We start from the raw sequence: 27,532 nt of genomic DNA, 5'->3' as shown, positions 1-27,532 counted from the left end.
AAATGGTACGTACACACATATGCTTTTTTTTGTCCAGTCACTTTCCAGTCTTGCAACTCGAAAGCTAGCCGTGGTTTATCATTTTTTTTCTTGGATTCGACTGTTCATGGTTGAAATATTTCTCATATATGTCTGCGTAAAACATTACAAAAACCTTGTCAAGAATGGGATTACCATATCCTAGTAGATGTTAGATAGGGCTACACCGTGTTTTATGGCTGAAAAAATTTAATTTTTTTTTCATTGTTTCATATTAACTTGCATATGTAAAATTGCCTACTCAATCTAACTGCTATGTGCTAACCATTCATATACTACAAGTAGAGCGTAATTTGATTTATCCTTTTATGGAGCTGTCCAAAAGCGAAACAAGAGTATGATTTATCTTATTTGAGACATCTTATACACCCAGTTGGTAAGAGACAAGATTTTTTCGTTACACTTACCAAGTATTCATATTGGTTAAATCCATAGGAACACTGTCAGCATTAATGTTTCCTCAATTAATATCAACAAATTACTGAAATTGTAAAGCATTGAACTTTCCAAAGAGCAAAATAGTATCTTGAACTTGGGACATCCTATTTGAGCTTTGTACCCACATTCTGGCGTAGTTTGGATTCTACCATTTCCATAATAACATGATCTTAGGACAGGTGAGCTTTGAGAATTACAAGTGTAGCAGTAAAAAAAGATTGACCTTACTTTCTTGCATGTTAAGGATAGAAGAACATAGTATTTAATCTTCTTTTTTGCTACTGTCTGGTTATAAATAGATGGGAAAGTGTATTGGACATGACTATTTGGATCACTATGTGCATATATTTGCTTAATTTTACATTTGATGACAGGTATTTACTATTTAGGTGCCATGTAGAATGTTTGGTAGTATATGTCCACTCTATTCCTGCTAGTTTTGGAGTTTATTTAGACCCCTTGAGACTTATTTACCTTCTAAAAGGATGTACAATTTGATTCTGTTGTAGTGATCACATGCTGTTTAACTGAAAGCGAAATTAGATTTCGTAAGATTAGATTTTGGCTTTTGTCATATGCTGTTGAACTGAACTTCAAGAATGTGCTTTATTTTCAGCTGAACTTGTTGCTTTATACAGCAAATCCAAATGTTGATGATTGGATCAGAGATAGTTGACATTGACCACTGTGATACTGAGGATAATTATCACTATGGTTATTCAAGCTCAAAAACCTAAACAATTCCTAGTGACGCTGATTCAGAAGACGAAATCCCATTCAACAAACCTAAAAGGCTGAACTTTACAGCTAAAACACAGGATTGCCATGCAAATGAATCTTTCACTTGTGACGAATAAGGATAAGGATGCTAATGCTCCATAGTTTGAAAGGAAGATCACTGGATAGCATCAGAACTAAGGCCTAAACCATTTGGAAAAAAATCTGGAGGGAGGAGGAGGCGAAGATCTCTTAATGGACTGCACGCCGTGCAAGCACATATGCCTTGAAAAGATGCATGGATCCTATGAAGAAGTCACCAGAAAGCCAAGCACACAGTGGGTGCGGATATTTTCCCTTGATGCAAGAAATGGTACGTACACACATATGTTTTCCTTTGTCCAGTCACTTTCCAGTCTTGCAACTCAAAAGCTAGTCGTGGTTTATCATTTTTGTTCTTGGATTTGACTGTAAAACATTACAAAAACCTTGTCAAGAATGGGATTATTGCATATATAAACCGTGTATAGGATTACACCGTGTATTATGGCTGCAAAATTTTAAACAATTTTCATTGTATATATAATACTGCCTACTCAATCTAACTGCTAAGTGCTAACCATTCAAACTAATATGATTCTTACACTATGAGTAGAGTGTAATTTGATTTATCCTTTTATGGCTTCAGCTGTCCGAAAGAGAAACAAGGGCATGATTTATCTTATTTGAGACATCTTATACACCTAGTTTGTAAAGAGACATGATTTTTTGTAACACTACTAGCACCAAGTATTCATGTCGGATCCATAGGAACACTATCAGCATTGATGTTTCGTCAATCAATATCAATGAATTACTTATTGGAAAGCGTTGAACTTTCCAAAGAGCAAATAGTATGATGAACTTGCGACATCCTATTTGAGCTTTGTACCCACATTCTGGCGTAGTTTGGATTCCAACACATTCACAATAGCATGATCTTAGGACAGCTGAGCTTTGAGAATTACAAGTGTAGCAGTAAACAAGGTTGACGTTACTTTCTTTCATGTCAAGGATAGAAGAAAATAGTATTTAATCTTCTTTGTCTTACATCAACGAACTATCTTGTTACCTTTAGAGTCATATCAATTATCATAGGTAGATCTTGGATTAGTATAAGTTGGATGTTTGTGTCTGCTCTTTGTGTATTAAATCGAGTATGGAATTAGCACACCTTATGAACTTTATGAATTCATGTATCTTTTGTGAAGCTTGTGGTAGAAAGTTCTGTAACATTTTTTTTCCGTTTGTTTTGATACAAAAGTCCTGTAACATTACTTTGCATTATCTGCTAAAATCCAGCCATACAAATCATTTATGTAGTAAGTTACTGGCATCTATCAGGCTTAATTAATAACTTCACTACTGTCTGGCTACAAGTAGATGGGTAAGTTGTACTAGACGTGACTATTTGGGTTACTAAATGCATATATTGGGATCTATTATTTATGTGTTGTTACAGAGTGTTTGGTAGCATGTGTCCTCTCAATTCCTGCTAGTATTGAAGTTTGCTTAGACCCCTTCAGACTCCAAGACCTTTTAAATAGATGGGCAAGTGTATTGGATATGACTATTTGGATAACAGGTATTTGTATCTACTGTTTAGGTGCCATGTAGAATGTTTGGTAGTATATGTCCACTCAATTCATGCTAGTTTGGAGTTTGCTTAGACCCCTTGATACTTATTCACCTTCTAAAAGGATGACATGCTGTTGAGCTGAAAGCAAAATTAGATTTCGTAAGGTTAGATTTTGCCTTCCGTGGCGTGCTGTTGAACTGAACTTCAGGGATGTGCTTTATTTTCAGCTGAACTTTTTCGCCTTGTACAACAGATACAGATGATGATGATTGGATCAGGGACAGTTTGATACTGAGACTGAACTTAATTATTCAAGTTCAAAAAGCTAAACAATCCCTAGTGAACTTAATGATTCGGAAGACGAAATCCCATTCAACAAACCTAAAAGGCCGAACTTTACAGCTAAAACACCGGATTGCCATGCAAATGATTCTGATAATTCACTTGTGACGAATAAGGATAAGGATGCTAATGCTACATGGGTTGAAAGGAAGATCACTGGATACATGATGTCTCACATCAGAACTAAGGCCTCAACCATTTGGAAAAATTATCTGGAGGGAGGATGAGGCGAAGATCTCTCAATGGACCGCACGCCATGCAAGGCACATATGCCTTGAAAAGATGCCTGGATCCAGTGAAGAAGCCAGTAGAAAGCCAAGCACACAGCGGGTGGGAAAAACTGCCTTTGATGTAAGAAATGGTGCGTTGCATGTTTTCTTGTCCAGTCTTGCAACTCGAAAGCTATTAGCGGGTTATCATTTTTTTCTTAGATTTGACTGTTCATGGTTGAAATATTTGTAATGTATGTCTGTGTAAAACATTACAAAAACCTTGTCAAGAACGGGATTACCGTATCCTGGTAGATGTTAGATAGGGCTACACCGTGTTTTACGGCTGCGAAAATTTGAACAATTTACTTGCATATATAATACTGCATACTCAATCTAGCTGCTAAGTGCTAACCATTCAAACTAATATGACTCGTATACTACCAGTAGAGTGTAATTTGATTTATACTTTTATGGCTTGAGCTGTAATTTGACAATCAAGGTAATCTTCTCGTAGTTTCCAGAACAACTTCTGCAGCAGTTCTGGGTTTTTGGATACATCTGCAACACCAATTTCCCACTTAATTAGTCAAGGCAAACAGCAAGCCTAACTAGAAGAATAAGACAGCTGGTTCCCATGTTTTTGTGTTTAAAATGGAGGATGTGATTTCTTAAATTAGTAACTATCATGATTAGTCCAAAAAGAAGTGTTGCAAGACTAGTTGTACCTTCAATGTTGACGGACATAGGCAGTTCTGAAGCGCATGGCCATGACGGATGTAAGTTTGAACCACTTCCTTGGAATCCAATTCCTTTTGGTCATACTTCACTCGTTCTTCATCAGAAAGCTCTAGAAAAACAGTCTCAACAGCTTTCGGAGGCAATTTGACCAGACAGTCAGCTTTCAATCTTCTTAACGAAATGTTCGTCACCAAGTCCTACAGAATATTACACAAAATTACTTAGTTAAATAACAACAAATGACTGAGATCCTGGCAGCTTACGAAATTTAGAATCAGAGTTCATTTCAACGTCCTACAACACTTAAGGCATGTCTATCTCATTCTTGTCGTGCAACATTTGAAGGACATTAAGCGGAGCCTAACTTACAAATACACTTGTATTTTTCTTGCACCTTGCAAGTTTTCGATACTCAGTGAAGCAGAATCTTAAACTCATTTATATAAAAATGACCAAAGACTGTGATTGAAGAATGTACATTATGTGTTCTTATGCTGACATTTTGTACAGCATTCATATGCCTTATTGTAATGTGCAATAACCTAAACCGCACTGCCTAATCCACAAGGAATGCACACACTTACAGAAAGCCATTGTGGCAACCGATAGCTTATTGCTCAGAGAAATATTTCAATCCAGTTGAAGTTCACAAAACTTGAAGGTAGAAGAACAATCTTAGATGCTAACTGCTCCAGAATTCAGAAATAAAAGGTAGGAAAGCGAGAGTTAAGAATTCATACCGGTATATGTGAGAGCCCAACCTTTCCTCTATTCAAAGGGTTTTGCACCAGACTTTGCCAATGGTAGTTGACTGAAAATGGATAGAACCCCAAAAAGGCCATGGCGAAATGCAAATCAATTGAGCTGCTGACGATGGGCATACCCGTAACCACCCACCTAAACTTAGCAAACCAGTGCAGTGTTTCAAAAAGCAAACCAGGATCCTGACTTACGATAATTTGTCGTCAAATTTGATAGAGAAGCCTTAATCAAACTTTGGATGGCAGAAGGCTTTCATGTAGTGCCTGAAGATCTTGGAAACTAATGTTTTATCAGTTTGTTGTCTCATTCGTAATTCCAAAATGTAGAAAAGGATGAGCTTCGTGAAACTAGTAAGTGCAAGATGCATGAAGCGTTGTTAGCGTTAACTTACACCCAGAACTTGTTTTGTTTTATTTCTGCAGTGCAGCATTTGCGTTTAGTCTTTGAAGAAGATACACGAAAAGTGTTTCCAGTAAAAGTAATGCAAGTAAAATACGAACATTTGGTGCTGCGGAGGTGGGAGATTTGAGAGTATTCAGAACTTGTTTAATAATAGGAATTTGCTTGTATAATATTTGAGGGGTTCGTCGATTCCGACATTACCTGCTTCCATTTCAAAGTTTGAGAGACATCTAAGACATCTGAACCTATTGATGGATCAATACTCTGGAATAAGCTGAAGACATTGGACTGATCAAAAACTTAAGGCATTGTTATGTGACTCACAAACATTGAATATATCTTATTGCAAAAAAAAAAAATATTACAGAATTTTCTGAAAAATTGGAGCCTACAAACATCTGTGAAGCCTTACCCGTCGTTACCAAGAGGAATGGGTTTATACTGTTCACTTCATGGAGTACCATTACTGGGAGCCAACATTCTGCTCAAGATAGATGTGTTCAGAAATTGGTATCCAAAACAGAAACAATACATTGTTCTTAGTTTTGGTGGGGGTGCGCCAGGCCTTTGCAGTAGTGCAACGCAAGGGCGACGCGTGAGAACCCCAGTAGCAAGCTACTGTGATGGGACCTCCCCCATGAAAAAAATTAATTTAATATCGTGTGAGCCGATGGCTCACATATCAGATATTAAACTGATAAGAACAGATACTACACTTGATCTTAGCCAAAAGGCCGAGAAAGGTATGCCTCTTCCCTTCTACAATTTGTGTTTTTATACTGTCTCGTTTCCATTCCTCAGCTGTGTAGTAGTCTATGTGGGACTAAATTTTAACTTTGCTGCTTTATAGGCCTTGGGCAAATTGAGTTTAATAGGGAACTGAGATGAAGTCCATGAGCATGGTAAGAGTCCAGTTTATATGGAGCACCATAATTGGCTTGATGAGGTAAGTACCAAGTACAGATCATGAGATCAATTTAATAGTTAAGTGACTAAGTTTTAGCATTTAATGGTTGGCTTGATCAAGGAAGTAGGCATGTTTAAGAAACGGTCATGAACTAGGAATAGCATTTAATGGTTAGCCAAAACATAGATTGATTAGGATTTAAGAAACGGTCATGAACTAGGAAGTAGGCATGTTTTCTGAACTAATCTGAGGTTGTACCACTTGGAAACAAGTTGGAACACCAAAGAACAAGAAAGCTAGGGGAACAGCAACCAAAAAAAAAGTGGGACATGTATTATCCTGTCTCGGGCGCTCGGACATCTCCGCAGAGAGCGAGCTACGATGTTGAACTACAGATCCAAAGGTAGATTTGTGCTAAATAAAAACACACCAAACTTTCTAACTCTACATCTGTCTGTTTTAAACATAATTCTGAAATTAGGAATTGGGTTCTTATGATTTCTCTCTCTCAGATTTGGAAGAAGGAAAATGTTTGATTGGGGCGGTGGTGGGGTGGGATTTTGCTTCTACATAACTTCTCCATATCTGTAACCTATTGTTATTGAACAACTACAAAAAAGAGTGATGTAGAAGACAGAAATGTTTTGTTGATTGGAAAAGAGAAAAGAGAGATTTAATGTAAGTTTAGTATTCAGCTGTTGTTGGTTTACAAGCGGAATCTAATGGAACATATGTATGGTGAATTTAAGTTTGCATTTATCGTTTTTTATGGAATTTGTTTGACTGATTTAAAATTATGGTTTCTTACAATTTTCCTGATTGCTAGGGTTTCTTTGATTTTCTTTTAATTTCTCCAAATTGTATTGAGTTGCCTTAAACTATTACTAATGAATAAGGTTTCAGTTTATTTGATTAGTTTTTTAACCATTGTTTTTGATGATGATGATGAAGAGGTTGGATTTTAATAGCAGCATCGTTTGACGAAATTCTGGTGCATGTCTAGTGTAGGTTGTGGTGGCTCTGTTGCAGGTGGTGTATATCACCTCGGAGATTTCAAATGGTTCCCAGGAGTATCCTGAAACTGATTCCCCAAGTGTTGCTGGGGACTCTAGCTACTCACAAGTGTTTCTGGCATATTTTGCTTTTGACCAGTTCATGAATTTGCTATCTCTTTCTGTTTCAATGTTTGATATTATTGTCCTATCTTAGTGTTACCATACTTGGGTTGCATTCTTTAGAGCATCCACAGTGGGCGAGTATAACCAAATATTTGGGATGAGATCGTGACGCAGTGGGACGGAGTAAAGATCAAATCCCAGCCAAAGATCAAATTCCAGACCATATTTGATCGCGACCAAATACCAAATCCTAATATAGTCGGGCGTAAATTTAAAGTACGCTTGTTGCTGGGCGTAAATTTAAAGTACGCTTGTTAACGGGCGGAGATTTAAATTACGCCCGATGAAAATTCAAATTAAAAAAAAAAAAAAAAAAAATGAGGCGTAAACTTAAAGTACGCCTGGTGATTGATTGGGCGGACATTTGAGATACGCCCGATGAAATTTTTTTGGGGCGGATTTTTAAATTACGCGCGACCAAATTTTAATCGCCACCGTTACGTGACAACACGGACTAAACCCAAAATTTGATCTTTTTTTTGATCTTTGATCTTTGGTTTTGATCGCACCACTGCAGTTGCTCTTAGTACATTAGTGCATGCATTACAACCTTGTTTCATATGCTAGCGAGACCGGCCTTTGTTAAATAATGTATTCGTATGTTTCTGTCTCTTCTAAAACCACATTACGCACAAGGCAAACTGATAAGAATGCCCAAACCTGGTAGTGATATTAATCTTGGATTGTTGGAACTCTGAACTTGGAATTTCAAAGAATACGATTAATTCATCAAGTTATGAAGGGTCAAGAATGATTTGAGAAAGAGAAACTCATAAGTAGCACTACTATATAAAGAATCTTAGATTCTTAATGTTTCTTTTATGAGTTCCACTTATGTGTTATATGGAAGTCTAGCCCCAGTAATATGGACATTCCTCTAGCACAGCAACTGCTGAAGAGGATTCAAGAACTGGAAGCTAGAGATGCTAACCTCAAAGAAAGCATTTCACCAAACACTCCAGGGATCTGATTTGAATCTCAGTCAAAAGTAACTGAGGAATCAAGATCTGCCAATCCTAGGAGAATGAGTACAGGTGTTAGGAGTTGTAACATATTGTATAGATTTCACAAACAGACCGTATTTTAGTATCTTGCAGTCAATAGGTCAGGCACTCCATATTGTTGATCAAGATGTTCTGATAGTTTACTTGTTAGTGTTTTAGTTTTGGCTGAACCACCTAAAACAAGAAACCGAGAAAGTAACAAATAAGGGGATGTGAAGGAAGATGCCAAATAAAATTTGTGGGGTTCATTCATTGTATTTACTAGTCTCCTTCCAACTTTGAGCTCAGATGGTGCATTTTCAGTTGACACTATGCAATTTACGTAACATATATACTACACTTCCACCTATAAATATGCTTATGGATAGTAAACCAGAATTTCTTACAATGGTATTGCAGGAATAGAGCAGCTGAACAAATTTATGGTTACTCTGCATATGAAGTTCTTGGTCAGAATATCAATGTCTTCATAATTGAGGAGCAAGATACCAGTGCAGCGAATGAAATACTTCGAAGAAATGCCTCAGGGGAATACTGGACAGGGAGATTTCCTGCCAGGAATAAGCAAGTCTGGCTATTTCAAGTACTTGCTACCGGTTCCCCATTATATGATAGTGGTACTTTGGTTGGGATTGTCTGTGTAACAATTGCTTCAGAGTCTAGTTATCTGTGTAATTTTCAAGAAACCATAGTACCAAATTCTCTTGGTACAAAACCTTTAACAGATGATTCCTATCCCAGCTCTAGTTGGATGCGTAATAGTGGTCTAACAACAACTATACCTGTTTTTTATTCTCGGCTCAAACCGCTGAAAGCTATCATATCTTGGATGATATCAAAATTGGTAAGTTTCGATCTATTCAAAATGTAAATGGTTTCTTCCTTGTGTGTGTGTGCGTGTGTGTCTCTCAATTAACACAACTTTGTATCAGACATCGAGATTGAAAAATAAATTCTGTGCGAAAATGAAAACATTGGAAGCCGCGATCTCTCTGACCATAGGGCGCACCATTCCTTGGATAACATATGCCCAAGGAATCCTTTTGAAGACTCTTCTGATGACAACGGAGGAAGTAATGCTGGTGTCTACAAGATGATAACTTCTAGAGTGATATCATGGTCTTGGGAGAGCCAACAAATCCTGCAGGTTGCAGGTGGCAATGAAGTTTCTAGGTTCCTGTCCTATTCTATTAACAGTGAAAGAACGAATGGTGTGGGTAGTTGAAGTACTAGTAGCAGTCCTCGTTGTAAATTTTATGTGGAAGCAGATTATTTGGATTATGATATCTCGTTCAACAATTTGACATTATTGGGCGAGGTAGTAATATTTACATTTTTGCTAAAGCATTTACTTCTGTGGTACTTTATTAACTACAAAGTCCTTTTGCCTTATCTATAATATCTTTTTGTTGATCTCAGGTTCATGTGCAACTGTCTATCGTGGTCTATGGTGTGGCACGATATATTTGTCTTTCCTTCTTGAAAGCTACATTTCTTGATCGAGTACCACATCTTACAGAATTCACATTATTAGAGCATTTCTGTCAGACTCTACATTGTCAATTGTGAAAATGATTAGGTATATCTGCCTACAGAAAATTAGACAGGTAAAGACAAAGATGAGCATTTTTTTTACCAACGATCTAACAGCCCTGCTCATGTTAGGGTGGAGCTTGACTGGTCACATGGTTTTCAAAACATCAGAGCAAACAAGATACTGCAGGATCTAGCATTTGTTACCCAACCTGACTCTGGAGTGGTGCAGAGGGATCATATTCCATCAAGCTGTTAAAGAAAACTCATTCCCATTTCTCGCAGGATGTTGTGATGAAAGTACTTTTGAACTTTTAGTATTCAGAAGACTTGCTAATGCAACATTCCATCAGACAGAGGTTTGTTTATGAACTCAAGCTAAGTTTTATCATCAAATAATGATATTGCTTAAATAAGTTTCTAATGCAGGTCTATACATTTGCTGGAGTTCGTTGTAAATCTGTTGCCGAAGTTTCAGATTTTTGTCATCTATAAAATTGGTTAAATTTCTGTGCCCAAGTGCATATTAAATATCAAGGTATCACTGATGAAGAGGCTGAGGCATCCAAACGTGGTACTCTTTATGGGGTAAGTGACTTCACCTCCGCATTTGTGTATTATCACTGAGTTCCTTCTCATGGTTCTTTCTCTACTTTTAGCCGTTTTCCATTCTTTGCTTACTGGATAATTTACCTTTCATACTATTCTACTTACTGGGCATACATACAACCTTTCCATTGTTAGGCATTTCCACAAAACAGTTAGTAAACAGTAGTATCTAAATTTACAATAGAAAATCTTTTTTCTTAAAATAATAGCTGCAATTTGATTATGCAGTAGCCCAAAATGCCGCCCAACATTCAAGGAAGTGCTTGAAAAGTTGAAAGCTATGCTGAGACATAATTTTTGTTCAAAAGACAACATGTATACGACCTTGCTGCCTTTCTGTCAGTAAAGAGATGAGTTGGTAATGGTGAATCTAAGATACTTGTTATAGTATATCAACTACTGCTTTGTAATAATGGTAAGTGAATACTAGTAAGTCTCTACAAGCATTCAGAGAAATAGTGTATTCTTCGTGCTTGGTGTTTGTTTGCATCAAGTCATGCTCAAAAATCGCAGTCCCTTTAAAATGAAGAATCAAGGAATAACTTCACTGTAAATCTGCAAAGAAAATGATGTTCCCGGTGTATGAAGGATGGAGTTCATTCATACTTTTCTGAAGGAAGCTACTGCCTTACCTGGTAATCACATTCTAACCACCCCCATTTTCGTTTTCTGGACATAATTGAAAAACATCACGGATGGACACCAAAACCTGAAAAAGAAGAAAGATCTTGAAAGTTGGCATAGGTGCACTGTGCATTGTGTATTTCGGCCAAGTCTTGAAAGGTTGGGTGATATGGGTGTGGAGTATCTGTAGACATATCCCAGTGGTATGGTAATCAGTCTTTCTGTTATGTGGAATTTCTGTACTGGTTGTTTGTTGCTGATTGATAGACGCATTTATGTGTCTAATATAGCTCATTTGTATATATTGTTAGTACTCGTTATTGTACTTATTTGGTTATTTTATGTATTTGTAGGTGTTTTTGGAAAATAATCTCTTGCGGCGAATTTGGCTAAAAATGTGGCATTTGGACCTCCGTTGATAACGTACCGGAAGAGCCTCAGAAGTGTACCGGAAGTATCCCAGAAATACCCCGGAGGAACCCCGAAAAAAGTGTGGAAAATGCCCCAGAGGACACTTGCTATACGGACCCTTGATTTTGGATAAGGCGTAACCTAATTACTAAGGGGTGACCCATTTCCAGGCATCTGCTAAAGGGAGACCGGAACTGGATAGGGGGAGGTCATCTTCAAAGTTTCAAAACTGGATTTTGGCGGGAAAAGAACTCTGCAGAAGAACAGTTTTAGGGGTTCGAATTTGAGCGAGTTTTAAGGAGATTCAACATCGGATTTTCACTGGGCTGGACTTCCTAGACTATAAAAAGATCAGTATAAGCAATTTAACCCAACCAATTGGGCTGGATAAGCCGGAAGAAGAGATCAAAGCTCAAACAGGTCGCGTACGCTGCTGTTCAAGTTTCAAAGATTTGTGAGAGATATTTGGGAGAGTTTGACGCTGGAAATTAATGTATTTAGTCTTGTTGACGTCTTAAGAAGAGTTTGGTACCTATTTAATAACTAACAGAGCGTGAAAAAGCAAAAGAGAAGGGATTATCGTTCCAACTGGCAGATAATAGAAATCAGATATTTGATCGAATTTAAGGGACTCTGTTGAGATATAAATAGGTGGTTTTCGAGTCTTAGAGGGAGGAGAAAAGTTTAGAGAGAAATAGGAGAGAGTTCAGAGCCGAAACGAGGAAGATACCATTGATTGTTGCTGCTGCTGCTGCTGTTCAAGGAGGAAGAAGAAGAGGAAGAACAGACCTGCTAAGGCAGTCGTTCTTCATCAGTCTTAAAACCAGAACACGCTGTGTCTCTGTTTACAGCACATGGCTTGTATCGTTCTTTCCAGCAGCTTACACCCTGTGTCGCTATTTACAGCACTTTAGTTCTATCGTTTCTTCTCAGCACTTACACCATTTGTAACAGTGACGCTGTAACACTTTAAAAGCGTTGCTAATTCCTATTTCATCATATAATCATCAATAAAAACACCTATTTTAGCCATGAATTTATCTTGTGAGTGTGTTTTTGGGATGAGGAGCTAAACCCATTAGCCGAGACGACGGAGGAAGCCATTGGCACAAAATTTATTGGTATAATTCTAATTTTTACATTTATTTGCAATATTATTATTTGATTATTTGCACGAATTAAAATTGAATTAATAGTTTTTATTGAGTAATTGTGAATTGACTTGATGAAGCATGCTGGGTTTTAGTAACTTTTGATGTTTTATACTTTTTAATTACAATTATTACTTCAAAAACTTATTTGAGGCAAATATTAGAATTGATTTTAAGGATAAAATTGCATAAGAACTATTTAGAGTTTACTATTAAAATGGTCATTGGTGGAATCCTAGTCTTGGTGTTTTTCTCTATAACTTTGAAAAACTCTTTTTATTTGCCTGTTTAAATTTAAATCTAAAAACTGTTTTCTTCACAAGTCTAATACGAATCCGTTTTACCACTTCAACTACAATCACTTTTGATAAACCATCAAATTTTTGGCGCCGCCGACGCGGACCTGTGTTTAGTTAGCATTTTTTTTTAGATTTTTTTTATTTTTATTATTTTTGTTCTTCTTTACGTTTTTGGGTTTTTTTTGTTTCCTTGCAGATTTTTGAAGATTGGAGCAAAAGACAATTTTGCCAAAGCTTGTGGTTATTTACTTAAAGTTTGGGAGCGAAAAGCAAAGCTAAAGGTGCGAAAGAAGAAGATTTTCTTTATTTTGTAAAAGAGAGAAAAAAAAAGAGAGACATTTTTATTTTTGTAATTTTTATTGTTTTTTTTTTTTTTGGACTTTGGACATTAATTTTTGGACATTTTTATTTTTATTTTTAAACCCTACGGAAGGGTATCCTTAAATATAAACTGTGTGCAGGGAAGGACGACGATTACGATATCGTCTCGGCCCCTCGGGTTCGCACACGGCATAGGAGTCGTGGCCCGAGTCGACTTCAGCGGTTCTTCGCCCGTCTGGTACGGGAGGTAAAATTCTAAACACCCGCGAATCTCCTGCAAGCGGGTTACTGGACTCCTTAAGGTGAATATATGCTGAGGACTTGAATATGGACTGTTTTTAAATTCCTAGTAAAGGGCAAGGACTGGACCATATAAGATAAGGGTTCGGATTTCATCACCGCTCCCTTCTTGCCCGCCTTAGGAAAACAAACCTAAAGCGAACCAAGCTAAAATTGACTAGAAAGAGACCTATAGGGTATCGAGCTTAACAGGACAATCATTCGAAAAATATTGGTTACTCTTTTAAGCACACCTCGAAGTTCTTGACGGTTTATGTGAGTTGAATGCGTGACTGCGCCGCATTGGATCGGTGAGGTTTTGGGTATCAAAGCTCCATTGAGCTTCCCTCGCCTCGATTCAACTTACATTCGGATTGATTCCAGAGGGGTGTGCTCAAATTGTAACGAATTCCCTTTCGAAGGATTAGAAGCTGGTCTAGAAACAATCTAAGTGGAGCCATCATGCTTGTTGTTTGCTAGAAATCTTTAGGTTTGCTGTGGTAAAGTCGAGTCAGCCTGCTGTGTTTGTTAGAACCTTCCTGTTAGGATTTTTATTTCTTTTTGAATTCTTTTTAGTGTATGCCCGATTTTGTTAGGGCTTGGAAAAGAGATACTCTAGGTCGATTGATTAGCGAAAAACCTAGTAGTTCTTCTGATTTAAGCAGGGAGCTCGAAGATTCTTCTTTTGAGAGCCCTGTTTTTGGAAACTTCTGTTTTGAGAATCTGTCTCTTTGTGAGGATAGTACCCCTAGTACTTCTGTTGTGCCAGCGATGGCAACTTTGAAAGATTACATGTTCCCAACTAGGACCAACCGAGCTTCATGCATTAAATTGCCAGCCACTACGGCTAATTTTGAGATAAAACCTAGTATTCTTCAGATGATCCCTATATTCTTAGGAAAAGATGATGAGAACCCTTATTTTCATATTAGGGACTTTGAGGAAATCTGTGGGACAATTAGGATAAAGGACCTTACCGATGAAGTCTTGAAACTTAAGATGTTTCCCTTTTTTTGAGAGACAAAGCCAAGACCTGGCTGAACAACCTACCGTCTGAATCCATAGAAACATGGCAGGAACTTATCGCTGCCTTCTATATGAAATTCTACCCTAAGCATAAAACTGCAGCTGTTAGGCAGAAAATTAGTGCTAGTGTGCAACAAGAGGGAGAGTCTCTTTATAGGTTTTTAGAGCGATTCAATGATCTCCTATCTCAGTGTCCTCACCATGGATTTGATAATATGAAACTCGTACAGATTATTTATGATGGTTTAGACTATTCGACCAAAGCCATGGTTGAGTCTATGTGCGCTGGTGAGTTCACTAGTAAAAATGCTGATGATGCTTTTACCTTCTTAGGAGCTATCGCTGAAAAATCCCAACAGTGGGAATCTTGTGTTGAACCCCCTAAAAGACTCTTGGTCAATAGAAGTAGCACCAATATGGTAGATACGAGTTTTGCGTCAGATGCTAAGTTTGCTGCTTTGTCCAGAAGGTTAGAAGCTTTAGAAATGGGTCAGTCTAAAAATAGGTCCTTGTTGACCTAATAGAGCCTCTAAGTCTCTAGTTGTGGAATAGAGCCCGATAATTCATTTTGGGAAGGTCAAGTTAGTGAAGAACAAGCCCATGCTGTCTATAACAACTCTAGGTTTGAGAACCGTCAGAAGTTTGACCCATACTCAGAAACCTACAACCCTGGTTGGAGAAACCATCCTAATTTCTCTTGGTCTAAGGGCCAGAATCAAGGCCAGTCTAGTAATTCTCAGCCTCCCCCAGGTTTTGGTTATACTAAGAACTCTTCAGGTCATACCCAGAACCCATCTGAGAATAGAATAGCTAGCTTAGAGGAAACCCTTAGTATATTAAGGAAGAGCCAGGAGATGCTATCACAAAGCCAGGAAATGTTAGTAAAAAGCCAGGGTAATTTTCAAGAGGAAACCAAACAGAATTTTAAGAATAGTGCCCAGTCTTTTGCTAAATTAGAGCTTCAAGTCGGCCAAATAGCTAAGTTTATCAATGAGAAGAAGAAGGAAGGTTCCCTAGTCATACTGATCCTAACCCTAAGGAGAGAAATCGTACAATCATGTGAATGCTGTCACGACCCTTAGGAGTGGAAAGAAAGTTGAATAAGGTCGACTTACCTGAAGTGAACATGCTGTAGTTCACCCTATGAGCCAGAAAATGAGGAGACTGATAGAGTCTCAAAGAGACCAATGAGGGTCTGTTGAGCCTCACTTTGTTCCCAGAGCCCCGTTTCCCCAGCTGCTAGTTCCGATAAGAGGGAGTCCAACTTTAATGATATATTGGAGGTTTTTAAGCAGGTTAATATCAACCTTCCATTATTAGATGCAATTAGGCAGATTCCCTCTTATGCCAAGTTCCTTAAGGACTTGTGTACGCGAAAGCGTAAGCTCAGTGTCCAGAAGAAAGCCTTCATAGCTAGTCATGTGAGTTCTATTATTCAGAATACCACTACTCCTAAGTATAAAGACCCAGGGTCCCCTACCATTGCTTGTACAATAGGTAAGTACCGTGTTGAGAAAGCGTTGCTTGACTTAGGAGCCAGTGTGAACTTACTGCCATACCATGTGTACCTCAAGCTAGGACTTGGTGAGATGAAACCTACCCAGATAACACTTCAGTTAGCTGATAGGTCCGTTAAAGTTCCTCGTGGTGTGATAGAGGATGTTCTCATAGAGGTTGACAAGTTTATTTATCCAGTGGATTTTATTATCCTAGATACCCAACCTGTCCCTGATCCAGAGAACCAAATACCAGTGATTTTAGGTCGCCCGTTTTTAGCCATCTAATGCGATCATAAACTGTCGAAATGGTATTATGAATCTATCTTTTGGTAATATGACTATTGAGTTGAATATTTTTAATGTCAATAAGCTACATTCTGAGCTAGATGACACGTGCATTGAAGAGGTCAACATGATAGGAACCTTAGTTCCGAAGTCTGTACCAAACACCGAATCGGAAGATCCATTAGAGAGTTGTCTAGCCCGTTTTAGCATGGATTTTGACGATGATAGCAACATTGAACAAGTAAATGCTCTGTTGGATTCTATTCCTATGTTAGATACCGATAGATGGAAATCTAGGTTTGAACCATTACTAGCTACCGAATCTACCTTAAGCCCTTATTTCGAAGAGCCTAAAGATCCTCCTAAGTTGGACCCCAATTATGCATTTGTAGGCCCATCTGAGATTTTGCCTATAACTTCCAATTTGGATAGTGATCATGAGAATAGGCCAGTAACCGTGCTTCAACACAATAAGGAAACTCTAGGGATGACCATAGAGGATATGAAACATATAAGTCCTATAGCTAGTATACCTCAAAAGAATTTAGAGGATGAACCACCTGATTATAACTCAGAGAAAGCAATTGACCTTTTTCAGGAACCGGATGGTCTAGAAATTAGGAATATTGTGACTAGTTTATCTAGAGACACCCAAAACTCTAAGTTTGGGGGTAGTGAACTAGAAGAAGCTCTAGAGTATTTTAAATACTCTCCGGATCCGGAAATTCAAGCCATAGTTAAAGGTCTTACGGAGAATAGTGATTACCCTAAATTTGGGGGTAGAGATTGTCAATTATCCCCAATAGAAGTCCCTAACTTGGGACTCAAGCCTAGTGCATCTGAGGTATCGCTTGAGTGTATTCAGACTCCACAACCTGATCCGCCTGATAAAGTCCAGGAAAAAATCCATATGTTAAAGGCCCGTTTTTCGGACGAATCTGTTTGCCGAGACACTCATATGAAGCCCAATTGGGCACTCCAGATAAATCCAGTTGTCTTGCGAGAAACTTTAGATCAAGTTGTGCTCTTTCTGCTCATTTTTCTGATCTTGACCATTTGTCTCCTATTAGTGGCAGTTATTTGGTCTTATGGACCCACAATTGTTTCGACTATTGGTATACGACTTTGGAAGGTGAAAATTCTTTTTGAGGTATTTGATGTCTAGCTAATGAGTATAAATTTAGCATTTACTGGGAGGCTCCCGCGTTCATGTGATACGGTAATATCCTTCCTTATTTCTTTTCCCTCCAGTGGTAATAGTTTCTCCTTGTTCATGCTTTTAATTTCATCTTTAGAACATTGAGGACAATGTAAGATTTAAGTTTGGGGGTGGGGAAGAAACACTTTTTGTCACCTTTTTGCAATAAATAAACTCCAGAGCCTAGAAATTTATGCCTATTGAGGATTGCACTAACTAATCTAAGTGGATGGAAGCATTTTGATTGTAGGAGTTTGAGGAACCAATCTGATTAGATGGAAACATCTAAAGAGTCTATTCATAAAAGCACAGAGCTCAGGTGTTAGAAATTACATGATAGTTTCACCATATCTCGTTGAGTCCTTTTCACTTCTATTTTTATTTTATTTTGTTTTTAAACTATGTTTCTCTAAGTGATAGGTGGAGCCCACGATTCAAGTTGTTACCAATGCTAGGGTGAATTAGAGTGATTGAGATACCATGAAAAAAAAAATTTACAAAAATAAAAAAAAAAGTTGGAAAATAAAAAAGTTGAAAAAGAAAAAGAGATGATAAAAAAAAAAAAATTGAGACCAGATCATTTGACCAAAAGGAATAAATTCAATAAAGTCGACCACTGGTACCCTTGTATATGCCAGTGTGTTGATATTAGTCAGACTAGTATCTCAATCCATTAGGATAGGTTCATTTTGGCGGAGGCCTTCAGACAGATATGGGAAACGCCGTTCACTTAGTAAACATCAAAACCATACATGTTTTTCTATATCCATATTCTTGATCTATCCATGTGATTAGTTTTGACTCCGAATATGATGTCCATAGTGCAACTATCTGAGTAGAGCTCTGTCACTTTATATGAATTTTAGTATGCTTGAGTGCAAACTCGTGTACAGCAATTGGAATTTCGCATCAGGGTACTTCTTCCTGTAGTCAATAAGTATGCCAACCAAGGAGATTCTTTAGTGCCTTCCAAGGTTCTGCGTAGATAGCTAAGGTCTGGAGTACAGGTTTTGTGGGTATATCTCTGGTAAGCCCTCCCGAGACTATAACTCGGCCACTAGGGCCACCTAGGGGTTTAAAGGCTTATTGCATACGCTAAATGCAATCGACGATGCCTGCGACAGTGAGTTAGGATTTTATTTTGTAGTTTTGATTTTCTCGGGACTAGCAAATAATAAGTTTGGGGGTATTTGATAGACGCATTTATGTGTCTAATATAGCTCATTTGTATATATTGTTAGTACTCGATATTGTACTTATTTGGTTATTTTATGTATTTGTAGGTGTTTTTGGAAAATAATCTCTTGCGGCGAATTTGGCTAAAAATGTGGCATTTGGACCTCCGTTGATAACGTACCGGAAGAGCCTCAGAAGTGTACCGGAAGTATCCCAGAAATACCCCGGAGGAACCCCGAAAAAAGTGCGGAAAATGCCCCAGAGGACACTTGCTATACGAACCCTTGATTTTGGATAAGGGGTAACCTAATTACTAAGGGGTGACCCATTTCCAGGCATCTGCTAAAGGGAGACCGGAACTGGATAGGGGGAGGTCATCTTCAAAGTTTCAAAACTGGATTTTGGCGGGAAAAGAACTCTGCAGAAGAACAGTTTTAGGGGTTCGAATTTGAGCGAGTTTTAAGGAGATTCAACATCGAATTTTCACTGGGCTGGACTTCCTAGACTATAAAAAGATCAGTATAAGCAATTTAACCCAACCAATTGGGCTGGATAAGCCGGAAGAAGAGATCAAAGCTCAAACAGGTCACGTACGCTGCTGTTCAAGTTTCAAAGATTTGTGAGAGATATTTGGGAGAGTTTGACGCTGGAAATTAATGTATTTAGTCTTGTTCACGTCTTAAGAAGAGTTTGGTACCTATTTAATAGCTAACAGAGCGTGAAAAAGCAAAAGAGAAGGGATTATCGTTCCAACTGGCAGATAATAGAAATCATATATTTGATCGAATTTAAGGGACTCTGTTGAGATATAAATAGGTGGTTTTCGAGTCTTAGAGGGAGGAGAAAAGTTTAGAGAGAAATAGGAGAGAGTTCAGAGCTGAAACGAGGAAGATACCATTGACTGTTGCTGCTGCTGCTGCTGTTCAAGGAGGAAGAAGAAGAGGAAGAACAGACCTGCTAAGGCAGTCGTTCTTCATCAGTCTTAAAACCAGAACACGCTGTGTCTCTGTTTACAGCACACGACTTGTATCGTTCTTTCCAGCAGCTTACACCCAGTGTCGCTATTTACAGCACTTTAATTCTATCGTTTCTTCTCAGCACTTACACCATTTGTAACAGTGACGCTGTAACACTTTAAAAGCGTTGCTAATTCCTATTTCATCATATAATCATCAATAAAAACACCTATTTTAGCCATGAATTTATCTTGTGAGTGTGTTTTTGGGATGAGGAGCTAAACCCATTAGCCGAGACGACGGAGGAAGCCATTGGCACAAAATTTATTGGTATAATTCTAATTTTTACATTTATTTGCAATATTATTATTTGATTATTTGCACGAATTAAAATTGAATTAATAGTTTTTATTGAGTAATTGTGAATTGACTTGATGAAGCATGTTGGGTTTTAGTAACTTTTGATGTTTTATACTTTTTAATTACAATTATTACTTCAAAAACTTATTTGAGGCAAATATTAGAATTGATTTTAAGGATAAAATTGCATAAGAACTATTTAGAGTTTACTATTAAAATGGTCATTGGTGGAATCCTAGTCTTGGTGTTTTTCTCTATAACTTTGAAAAACTCTTTTTATTTGCCTGTTTAAATTTAAATCTAAAAACTGTTTTCTTCACAAGTCTGATACGAATCCGTTTTACCACTTCAACTACAATCACTTTTGATAAACCATACTGATGTTTTCAGCTTGGAGGGGAAGGAGACTGTAAAATGGTGTTGCATCATTCAGCAGCGACTAATTTTATTTGGCGCACAAGTATTGCAGAATTCAGACTGGGTATTCCGAGGAGTTGCTCGTAAGTTTCTTGGTGCAGTTATCATGAAGGAAAGAGCTTTGATCTTAGGCTTTCCATACAGACAAAAGAAATTTATGTTGGCAATATGTCCAAATTGATTTTTCACGGTCCTGAGCGGGTATGCATACTGCATTTTTCTAACTACCCACCTTGGTGATGTTTGATCACAATAGTGATGCCTACAAACAACTTGTGATAGGGTGGTTTGATGATCATATTACAAGTTTAAAATTTTCTTAGAAAACAGATTATGTAATGTACTAATATTTACAAATTTATATAAAGTGCTTTGTAAAGCTTAAGTGATGTTCTCCCCAGCACTAAGTCTTATGAATCCTTTTGTTATATCAATATGGTCTGCAAGTTTAGTCGAGTTGCTTAATTCAGTGTTCTAGTCTATTGTTCTTTGCAGTAATGCAAGTAAAATACAAACATTTGTTGCCGCTGTAATGGGTGACAATATCCTTGATGTTTCGTATTACTTTGTTATTGCAAGTTTTATTTTACAGAATTGCATTAAAACAATGGAGCCTAGAAACTAGAGCTGGCAAACAAGTTGAAACCCGCGGGTTAACCCGTGCCCGGACCGTGAAAACCCGAACCCGGACCGGCTGGTTTCTAAACAAGCCGGGTTAGGGTTGGAGAAATGGTGACCCGTCAAAAAACGGGTTAACCCGGACCGGACCGTACAATCACGGGTTAACCCGTTAACCCGCACTTCATTCATAATGCCGGGTGTCACTATACGTGTCTCGCTCATCTGCCATGCAGCCATGGTATAAAAACAAAAAAACCCTACTTCGTCTTTTCTTCTCCGTCCGCAGCACTTCCCAGCGGCAAAGTTCACAGACAAAGTTGAAAGTTCTTTCGTCTTCTCCGTCTGCTACTACTTCGATCTTGAAGGATTTGAGTCATTTGACTCTTGAGTATTCTTTGTGTAAGCAAGCGGGACTGTGGGTGTGGGAGAAAGTCTGAAAGTGAAAGAGGGAAACCCCTTTTCTCATACCCTATTTCTCTTCGTATCTTCAAAACCCTATTTTTGATTTCAATTCTCATCACTCATCAGGTAATGTTATGGTTTTCGAAAGTTAATTTCTTTTTGTTTTGTTTTCAATTTTTTGGATGTTAGGGTTTGAATTTAATTTATTTTTTTTTTGAATGTAGAAGTCCTTCAGGTACAAATTAATCTTCAGGTAATTTGAATTTCTCCATCACTTTGATTTTATTTGAATTGTTAGAGGTTAATTTCTTGATAGATTGTCCAGTAACTCCTTTCTTCAATTTCTCTGTTAAGGTTTCAATTGAAGTTCTCTTCTTTTTAATATTGTGTGGAAGACCTCCAGCCTCCAGGTGCAGTAATTTCTCAAAGATCTTCAGGTATAACATCTTGATTAAAGATTGGTTTGAATTTAATATTTTCTATGGTTTTATTAGGGATTTGCTTATGTATGTGATTGTGAATATGTGATTGTGCATATGTTTTATTAAGAATCTTGGATGGATGTTTTTATTAGCTCAAAGCCTCAAAGGCTCAAACTATGTGGTTTTAATTAGGGATTTGCTTATGTATGTGAATATGTGATTGTGCATATTTTATTTTAATTAGAGCATGGATACAGTGTGTTACAGACACAATTACAGTTGGTTATTTCTTTACATTTTCATTCATCTCAATTCTCCATTCTCCAATGATTGTATTTGTATATTTGTAATTTTGTATGCTATGTTTGGCAAGACCTAGTGAGTAGTGAGTAGTGACTACTGACTAGTGCTAGTGTGCTACCTCCTACCTTGAAAGAACAAAGTGGGGGTTTATTATGTGAACTTCCTTGCTTGATGTTTCTTTGTTGAGTATCCAACATTCCAAGTCCATGAATGGGTTTTGGTTTTTAAAGCTGGATATCATCTTATTCAAGATAATAATGTGTATGGTATTATGCTCTCCATTTGTGTGTAAAACTGTGAATTGTGATATACTGATAATGTTACTATGAGTCTGTGACTGTCAATTGAATGGGATGCAAATTGCAATGCAAGTAAGTGGTTGTTAATATCTTTATTGTTCGACACAAAGTCATAAAGTACAAACAATGATATGACTCTCTCTGATGTCTTTAGCTCTAATTTTGTGCTATTGTTTTTAGGTTACTCTCTCTGATGTGTCCAGTATGTCAAGTGTACAAGAACAAGAGTTACAAGAACAAGACCATTATAATGATGTTATGAGTAGTGATGGTGAGGATGATGATGTTGAGATGCTAGATTCTGTGAATGAGGATCCAACTGTTGGTTGTGCACCTGCCTGTCCTGTACCAGTTTCACGTGGAAAATATCATCATGATTCATGACATGAACTGATGAAGTACTGTAACTAAAGTATTTAAACTACTAATGACTAGTATTTGTAATTTGTGTTCTTTTAATCCTTTAAATGCAAAATTAGTTTAGTTTTGCAATTTTGAGTTTTTGAATGTGGCCTGAATGTGGCCGGAAATAGCCCAGAAATCGATTTCTGGCGAGTTGACTCAACATAAACCAGCTAACCCGTGAGCTCCCGTGAACCCGCAAGCTTTATCCGGGACGGACACGGGTTGGAGAAATGACCACCCGTGAAGAATTTCAACCCGCAAGCTTAGGCTTGTATTAACCCGTAACCCGCGGGTTGGTCACAAACCAGCCCCGGCCGTAAACAGCTATAAAGCCTTAATATTTCACATACGAAGGTCATAAGCTCCAAGAAGTTTGTCAGAATTTACATTCAAAAATCTATCCATCCTCCCTCCTAGCTATCTACTCGCACAGGTTTTAGTTTCAGTGCTTTAGTTTTAGTCCTAGTTCTAATTTTAGTTTAATTTGCTTTTGTAAACACTACATAAAATTTTAGTTTAAGGGAATTGTAGGGCTTTACCCTTGATTAGAGGGAGCCCTTCCAGAAATTCTCAACGGCCCTAGGAGACCTAAGGCCGAGGAGGGGGTTTGGAAATAGTTTTCAACCAGCAATTGACGCGCCTCGGTTATTACCTCATTAGCTGCGTCATTGCCCCAAGCGCAAAGATAACTTGAATGGACTGCATCGACTGGTTTTTATAACGCCTTCATCCACATCCCTAGATCAGATTTGAAGGATGTGGGACTAAAGGTTTGCTAATTTCACTGCCAAAACAGCCTAGCAAAGCAAACTACCAGGCACTTTAGTTTTGCTTTGAAGTGGTAAGCAGAGGAAAATACTCGTAACAATTAGTAGTGTCGATTATATTGACAACCATCGATGTGTTTGCTGATTTTGAACCTCCAAGCCTTAGAAACGGAATTTTTTGTTTTGAAGATTGTTGGGTTCCTCTTCAAAAAGAGAAACTCTCCAAAAATAGGCGTGTACTGCTGGTAACTTATTTGCTAGGGTGAAGTGCAACATATATGCGAACCATCTTGGGACTAATCATTCACCTCCACCAAGATTTAAAGTCGCTAGTCCAAGTATCTTTTTTGCTGACTAATATTCAAAGCTTCTAAAAAATACTCATTTTGTTGCCTTCCTAATGATTCTAATTCATGGGGGATCAGAACCTCATAAGGGGATTTAGTTGAATATCCCATGATCGTATTTTGATTCCACTGCTGTTTCCTCCTTGTTTGTCTTCCCCTCCAAGCATTCTCATGTATTGTGCAAATGGTAAAAGATAGTAACAAGTAGTTATCTGCACCATGAATGTTGAATGCAAGTCTGTAAATGGAACTGCAGTCGGAGACATATTCCAGACATAGTGGTTGGAGCAATATTGCAGCCCGGCTCAACAAGAGTAGCTTCTTCCAATGCATTTCATCATGTTACTGGGGAGAAACATTTACTGGTTTATGTTGGGAGTAAAATGAAAATCGATATGTGACAACGTTCAGCACCAGTGGTCTAGTGGTAGAATAGTACCCTGCCACGGTACAGACCCGGATTCGATTCCCCGGCTGGTGCACATTTTTTGTTCTTTCATCCCATTTTTTTCTTTGCAAATCAGTGGGCGCTGGTGCATTGTTTTTTCCTTTTGATGTTTTTGCTCTGCAAAGCTGTGTGATTAGCTCGCAAAGCAGTGGGCACCAACCATGGAACCGTGGGATATTGGACTAGTTCTGTCACTATGTTTTGCATTATTGTTACCGGCACTGATCATGTTGGTTCATACTCGGCCAACAACGGAGTTACGGGGCTGTTTGGTAACCATTATTTTAGTGGATTATCATCCCATAATCCATTATGCAGATTATAATGGATTCTATATGCGTTTGGTAACCATTATAATAATTGTTTATTTTAATCATAATTGAAGAAATCCATTATTTCCATAAACAGAAAAAAGTTGTTTAAAAATTATTATAATCAATTATTTTTTTTTAATAAAATTGAGTTGTGTTTATTCCTCTTATTTTCTATAAACTATCAAGAGAGGGTTAAAAAAACACTGGAACTTAGAAAAAAGTTCTAGATCATTATTTTTTCCACTACTTTTAGGGAGCATTTTTTAAAGATAATCAATTATTTGATAAAGGTGTTTGTGAAAATTTATTATAAAAATGATTATACTAAAATCATTTGTCTATTTTTGATTATCTATAATCATAAATAGATAATCATAAATTTTGCCAAACAAGGCCTATATCTAGCACGGGAGATTGAAAAATGCTGTGCTTGCAATTTGTTCCCCTTGAAATTGGATTTTAAAGTGCAAAAATTGCCTGCGCGGTAGAGAATTGTGTGCAGCGCGATGTTCCGTGCAGCTAACAAGTGTTGATTGAAATAGTGAAGAACATGCCCACCTCTTAATTTGTGTTAAGAAAAACCAAGAGCAAGAAACCCAGAAAATGGGAGAAAAAGCGGCGAACTGTGTAAACCTTGTCATTAAACCAAAGAATGAACACGGTCATGACACTTAGAAAAAAAATACACAGATAGGAAAAAGCCCGAAACTCAACTCACCACCTGACAGAGAAGCTATTAAGACTTTCAAGGTAAATCCCAACTGAACCAAAACAAATCCATATAAAATTACTAGAAAATAAGAATGTTACAGTAATTTAGGTTGCTCAGCTTCCCAAGCAAAAGAAAAGCTTGATTCCAAGATGTAGATGAGAGTGAGTTAAACTCAACAGTCAACAATACCAACAAGCAAATTTCTTTCTGAAACAAGATTATTAGACATGCTGGTGATGACCCTTGAGATTCCATCCAGATACAAGAAGAAGTTGGCAACAACATGCATACATAGCATTACAGCAAGTTGACAGTTGTTCTAAGTAAACATACATACATTGCCACAATAATCCCACAGGTGAAGCATGAACTGAATGTTTGCATTAGTTTTGGTGGGGGTGCGCCAGGCCATTGCAGTAGTGCAACGCAAGGACAACGCGTGAGAACCCCAACAGCAGCAAGCTGTGATGAGAACTCCCCCATGAAAAAAATTAATTTAATATCGTGTGAGCCGATGGCTCACATATCAGATATCTTAGCCAAAAGGCCGAGAAAGGTATGCTTCTTCCCTTCTACAACTTCTGTTTTTATACCGTCTCGTTTCCATTCCTCAGCTGTGTAGTAATCTATGTGGGACTAAACTAAGAGGATTTCATGAACTAAGACGAGTCCAGTTTAGACTTTGGAGTAGTGTTGGCTCGATATGATCGAATAGGGTGACATTTGAGAGGTTTTTTACCTTACACCTGAACTGCGACATTTATTCTACTAAGTTTTTTTGTTCAAGCTTTGAGTTCCAGTAAATAGGAGTCATAGGACACCATGGAAGCTATATCCATCTCTGGGGGTTCTCTTTGTTTCCTATGAACGTTGACCATATTTTTGTGGGTTTAATGGCAGGTTTTCTGAGAAGATTAGCGGATGACTACTGATGGTGGTCATCTCTATTTTAAATTACCAAGTTGTTTTTAACCTTCATATAGTTTGAAGCATCACAGTGCTTTACCCTTTGATAAGAGGAAGCCCTTCCAGAAATTGACGGCCTACGAGACTTAAGGCCGAGGAGGCGGTTTAGAAATAGTTTTCAACCAGCAAATTGCGGCGCCTAGGATATTACCTCAATAGCTGTGTCATTGCCTCAAGCGAAAAGATGTGTCATAATGAAAGTATCAACGACATATTACCTAATTAGCTGTTGCATTGCCCCAAGAACAAAGAGGACTCATAATGAAAGCATCAACGTACAGTTATAACCTTCACATTCCCAATTCAGATTTGAACAATGTGGTGGGACTAGTAATAGAATTAGTTACTTTCACAGGCAAGAACATTCTTAGCTATTCTCTAGCAATGGTTAGTAATAATTTTGTGAAACTGCAGTTTGCCCTTAGCAACTCCAGGAGACGTGGTCAAAGAAGATACTCGTGGCAGGAAGTAATTTACACGGAACTTACTCCGGTAAGTGATTTTGGTTGCTCAGGAAGAAGAGAAAAACAGCCGAGGTTATGAAATTTTCTGAGCTTCCAAGACGTCAACAACCTATATGATCCTGATAGCATAGGCATTTCTAGAAACATTTATTCTGGAGAATTGTTGGGCTCCTCTAAAAAAGAGAAACCCTTCAAAAATAGGCGTATGCCGCTTATAAAACGGCAAGCACACGGTATTCTTTAGTAAAAGGCGAAAGAATAGTTCGCTTTGGGCTTACCGCACGGCTGCGTGATTCATTTGGGAGAGTGGAGTGCCGATTATATACAGAGCATTTTCAGTAGAATCCTGCTTCCTAATCAATATGGGACTAATCCCTTTTTCACCTCAACCCTGAAGAATCCCTCTTTTTTTCTTTCTGTTGCTGTTTTTTGTTGTTGCCCCGTGTGGTTGCACTTTTACTACACTGACGGTGCAACAAGCTGATCGGCATTGGATATATTCATATTGGTTGATGGTGTTCAGTAGCTTCATTCTCAATGATATGAACAAAAACTTGATGG

At 37.8% G+C, this 27,532-nt stretch overlaps 1 protein-coding gene, 2 long non-coding RNA genes, 4 other non-coding genes and 1 pseudogene across 14 annotated transcripts; 2 read left to right on the top strand and 6 right to left on the bottom strand.

Annotated features, from left to right (window-relative positions):
* Positions 1-3,732: 3,732 nt before the first annotated feature.
* LOC113296799 (putative SWI/SNF-related matrix-associated actin-dependent regulator of chromatin subfamily A member 3-like 1) lies at positions 3,733-5,994 on the bottom strand. Of its 8 annotated transcripts, XM_026545147.1 has the most exons (6): positions 5,681-5,994; positions 5,470-5,542; positions 5,367-5,374; positions 4,845-5,282; positions 4,092-4,301; positions 3,733-3,924 (listed from the first exon to the last, which is right to left on the bottom strand). In XM_026545147.1, the coding sequence occupies exons 4-6, from the start codon at positions 4,983-4,985 to the stop codon at positions 3,835-3,837; spliced, it is 441 nt and encodes a 146-aa protein (XP_026400932.1). In that variant the 5' UTR covers positions 4,986-5,282; positions 5,367-5,374; positions 5,470-5,542; positions 5,681-5,994; the 3' UTR covers positions 3,733-3,834. The 8 variants fall into 8 exon arrangements, with proteins under 8 accessions (XP_026400932.1, XP_026400930.1, XP_026400931.1 ...); XM_026545145.1 differs by having other exon boundaries at positions 4,845-5,374; positions 5,470-5,556; XM_026545146.1 differs by lacking the exon at positions 5,470-5,542 and having other exon boundaries at positions 5,367-5,469.
* On the bottom strand, positions 5,818-6,015 carry LOC113300830. The gene has a single exon (XR_003335941.1). It is a non-coding gene; the product is annotated as a U2 spliceosomal RNA (small nuclear RNA).
* A 400-nt stretch (positions 6,016-6,415) lies between these two features.
* LOC113296800 lies at positions 6,416-6,937 on the top strand. The gene is made up of 2 exons (XR_003333147.1): positions 6,416-6,578; positions 6,688-6,937. It is a non-coding gene; the product is annotated as an uncharacterized LOC113296800 (long non-coding RNA).
* A 3,234-nt stretch (positions 6,938-10,171) lies between these two features.
* On the top strand, positions 10,172-11,093 carry LOC113296802. Its single transcript, XR_003333148.1, has 3 exons — positions 10,172-10,249; positions 10,320-10,478; positions 10,728-11,093. It is a non-coding gene; the product is annotated as an uncharacterized LOC113296802 (long non-coding RNA).
* Positions 11,094-23,484: 12,391 nt separating this feature from the next.
* On the bottom strand, positions 23,485-23,640 carry LOC113300656. The gene has a single exon (XR_003335869.1). It is a non-coding gene; the product is annotated as a U4 spliceosomal RNA (small nuclear RNA).
* A 2,294-nt stretch (positions 23,641-25,934) lies between these two features.
* Positions 25,935-26,101, bottom strand: LOC113300947 (annotated as a pseudogene).
* Positions 26,102-26,539: 438 nt separating this feature from the next.
* Positions 26,540-26,693, bottom strand: LOC113300666. Its single transcript, XR_003335873.1, has one exon. It is a non-coding gene; the product is annotated as a U4 spliceosomal RNA (small nuclear RNA).
* Positions 26,694-27,138: 445 nt separating this feature from the next.
* On the bottom strand, positions 27,139-27,259 carry LOC113300675. The gene has a single exon (XR_003335882.1). It is a non-coding gene; the product is annotated as a U5 spliceosomal RNA (small nuclear RNA).
* Between the last annotated feature and the right edge of the window lie 273 nt (positions 27,260-27,532).

The sequence above is a fragment of the Papaver somniferum genome, chromosome 7 (assembly GCF_003573695.1).
Source record: "Papaver somniferum cultivar HN1 chromosome 7, ASM357369v1, whole genome shotgun sequence".
Lineage (NCBI taxonomy): Eukaryota > Viridiplantae > Streptophyta > Magnoliopsida > Ranunculales > Papaveraceae > Papaver > Papaver somniferum.
This window is presented reverse-complemented; position numbering and strand designations above follow the sequence as displayed.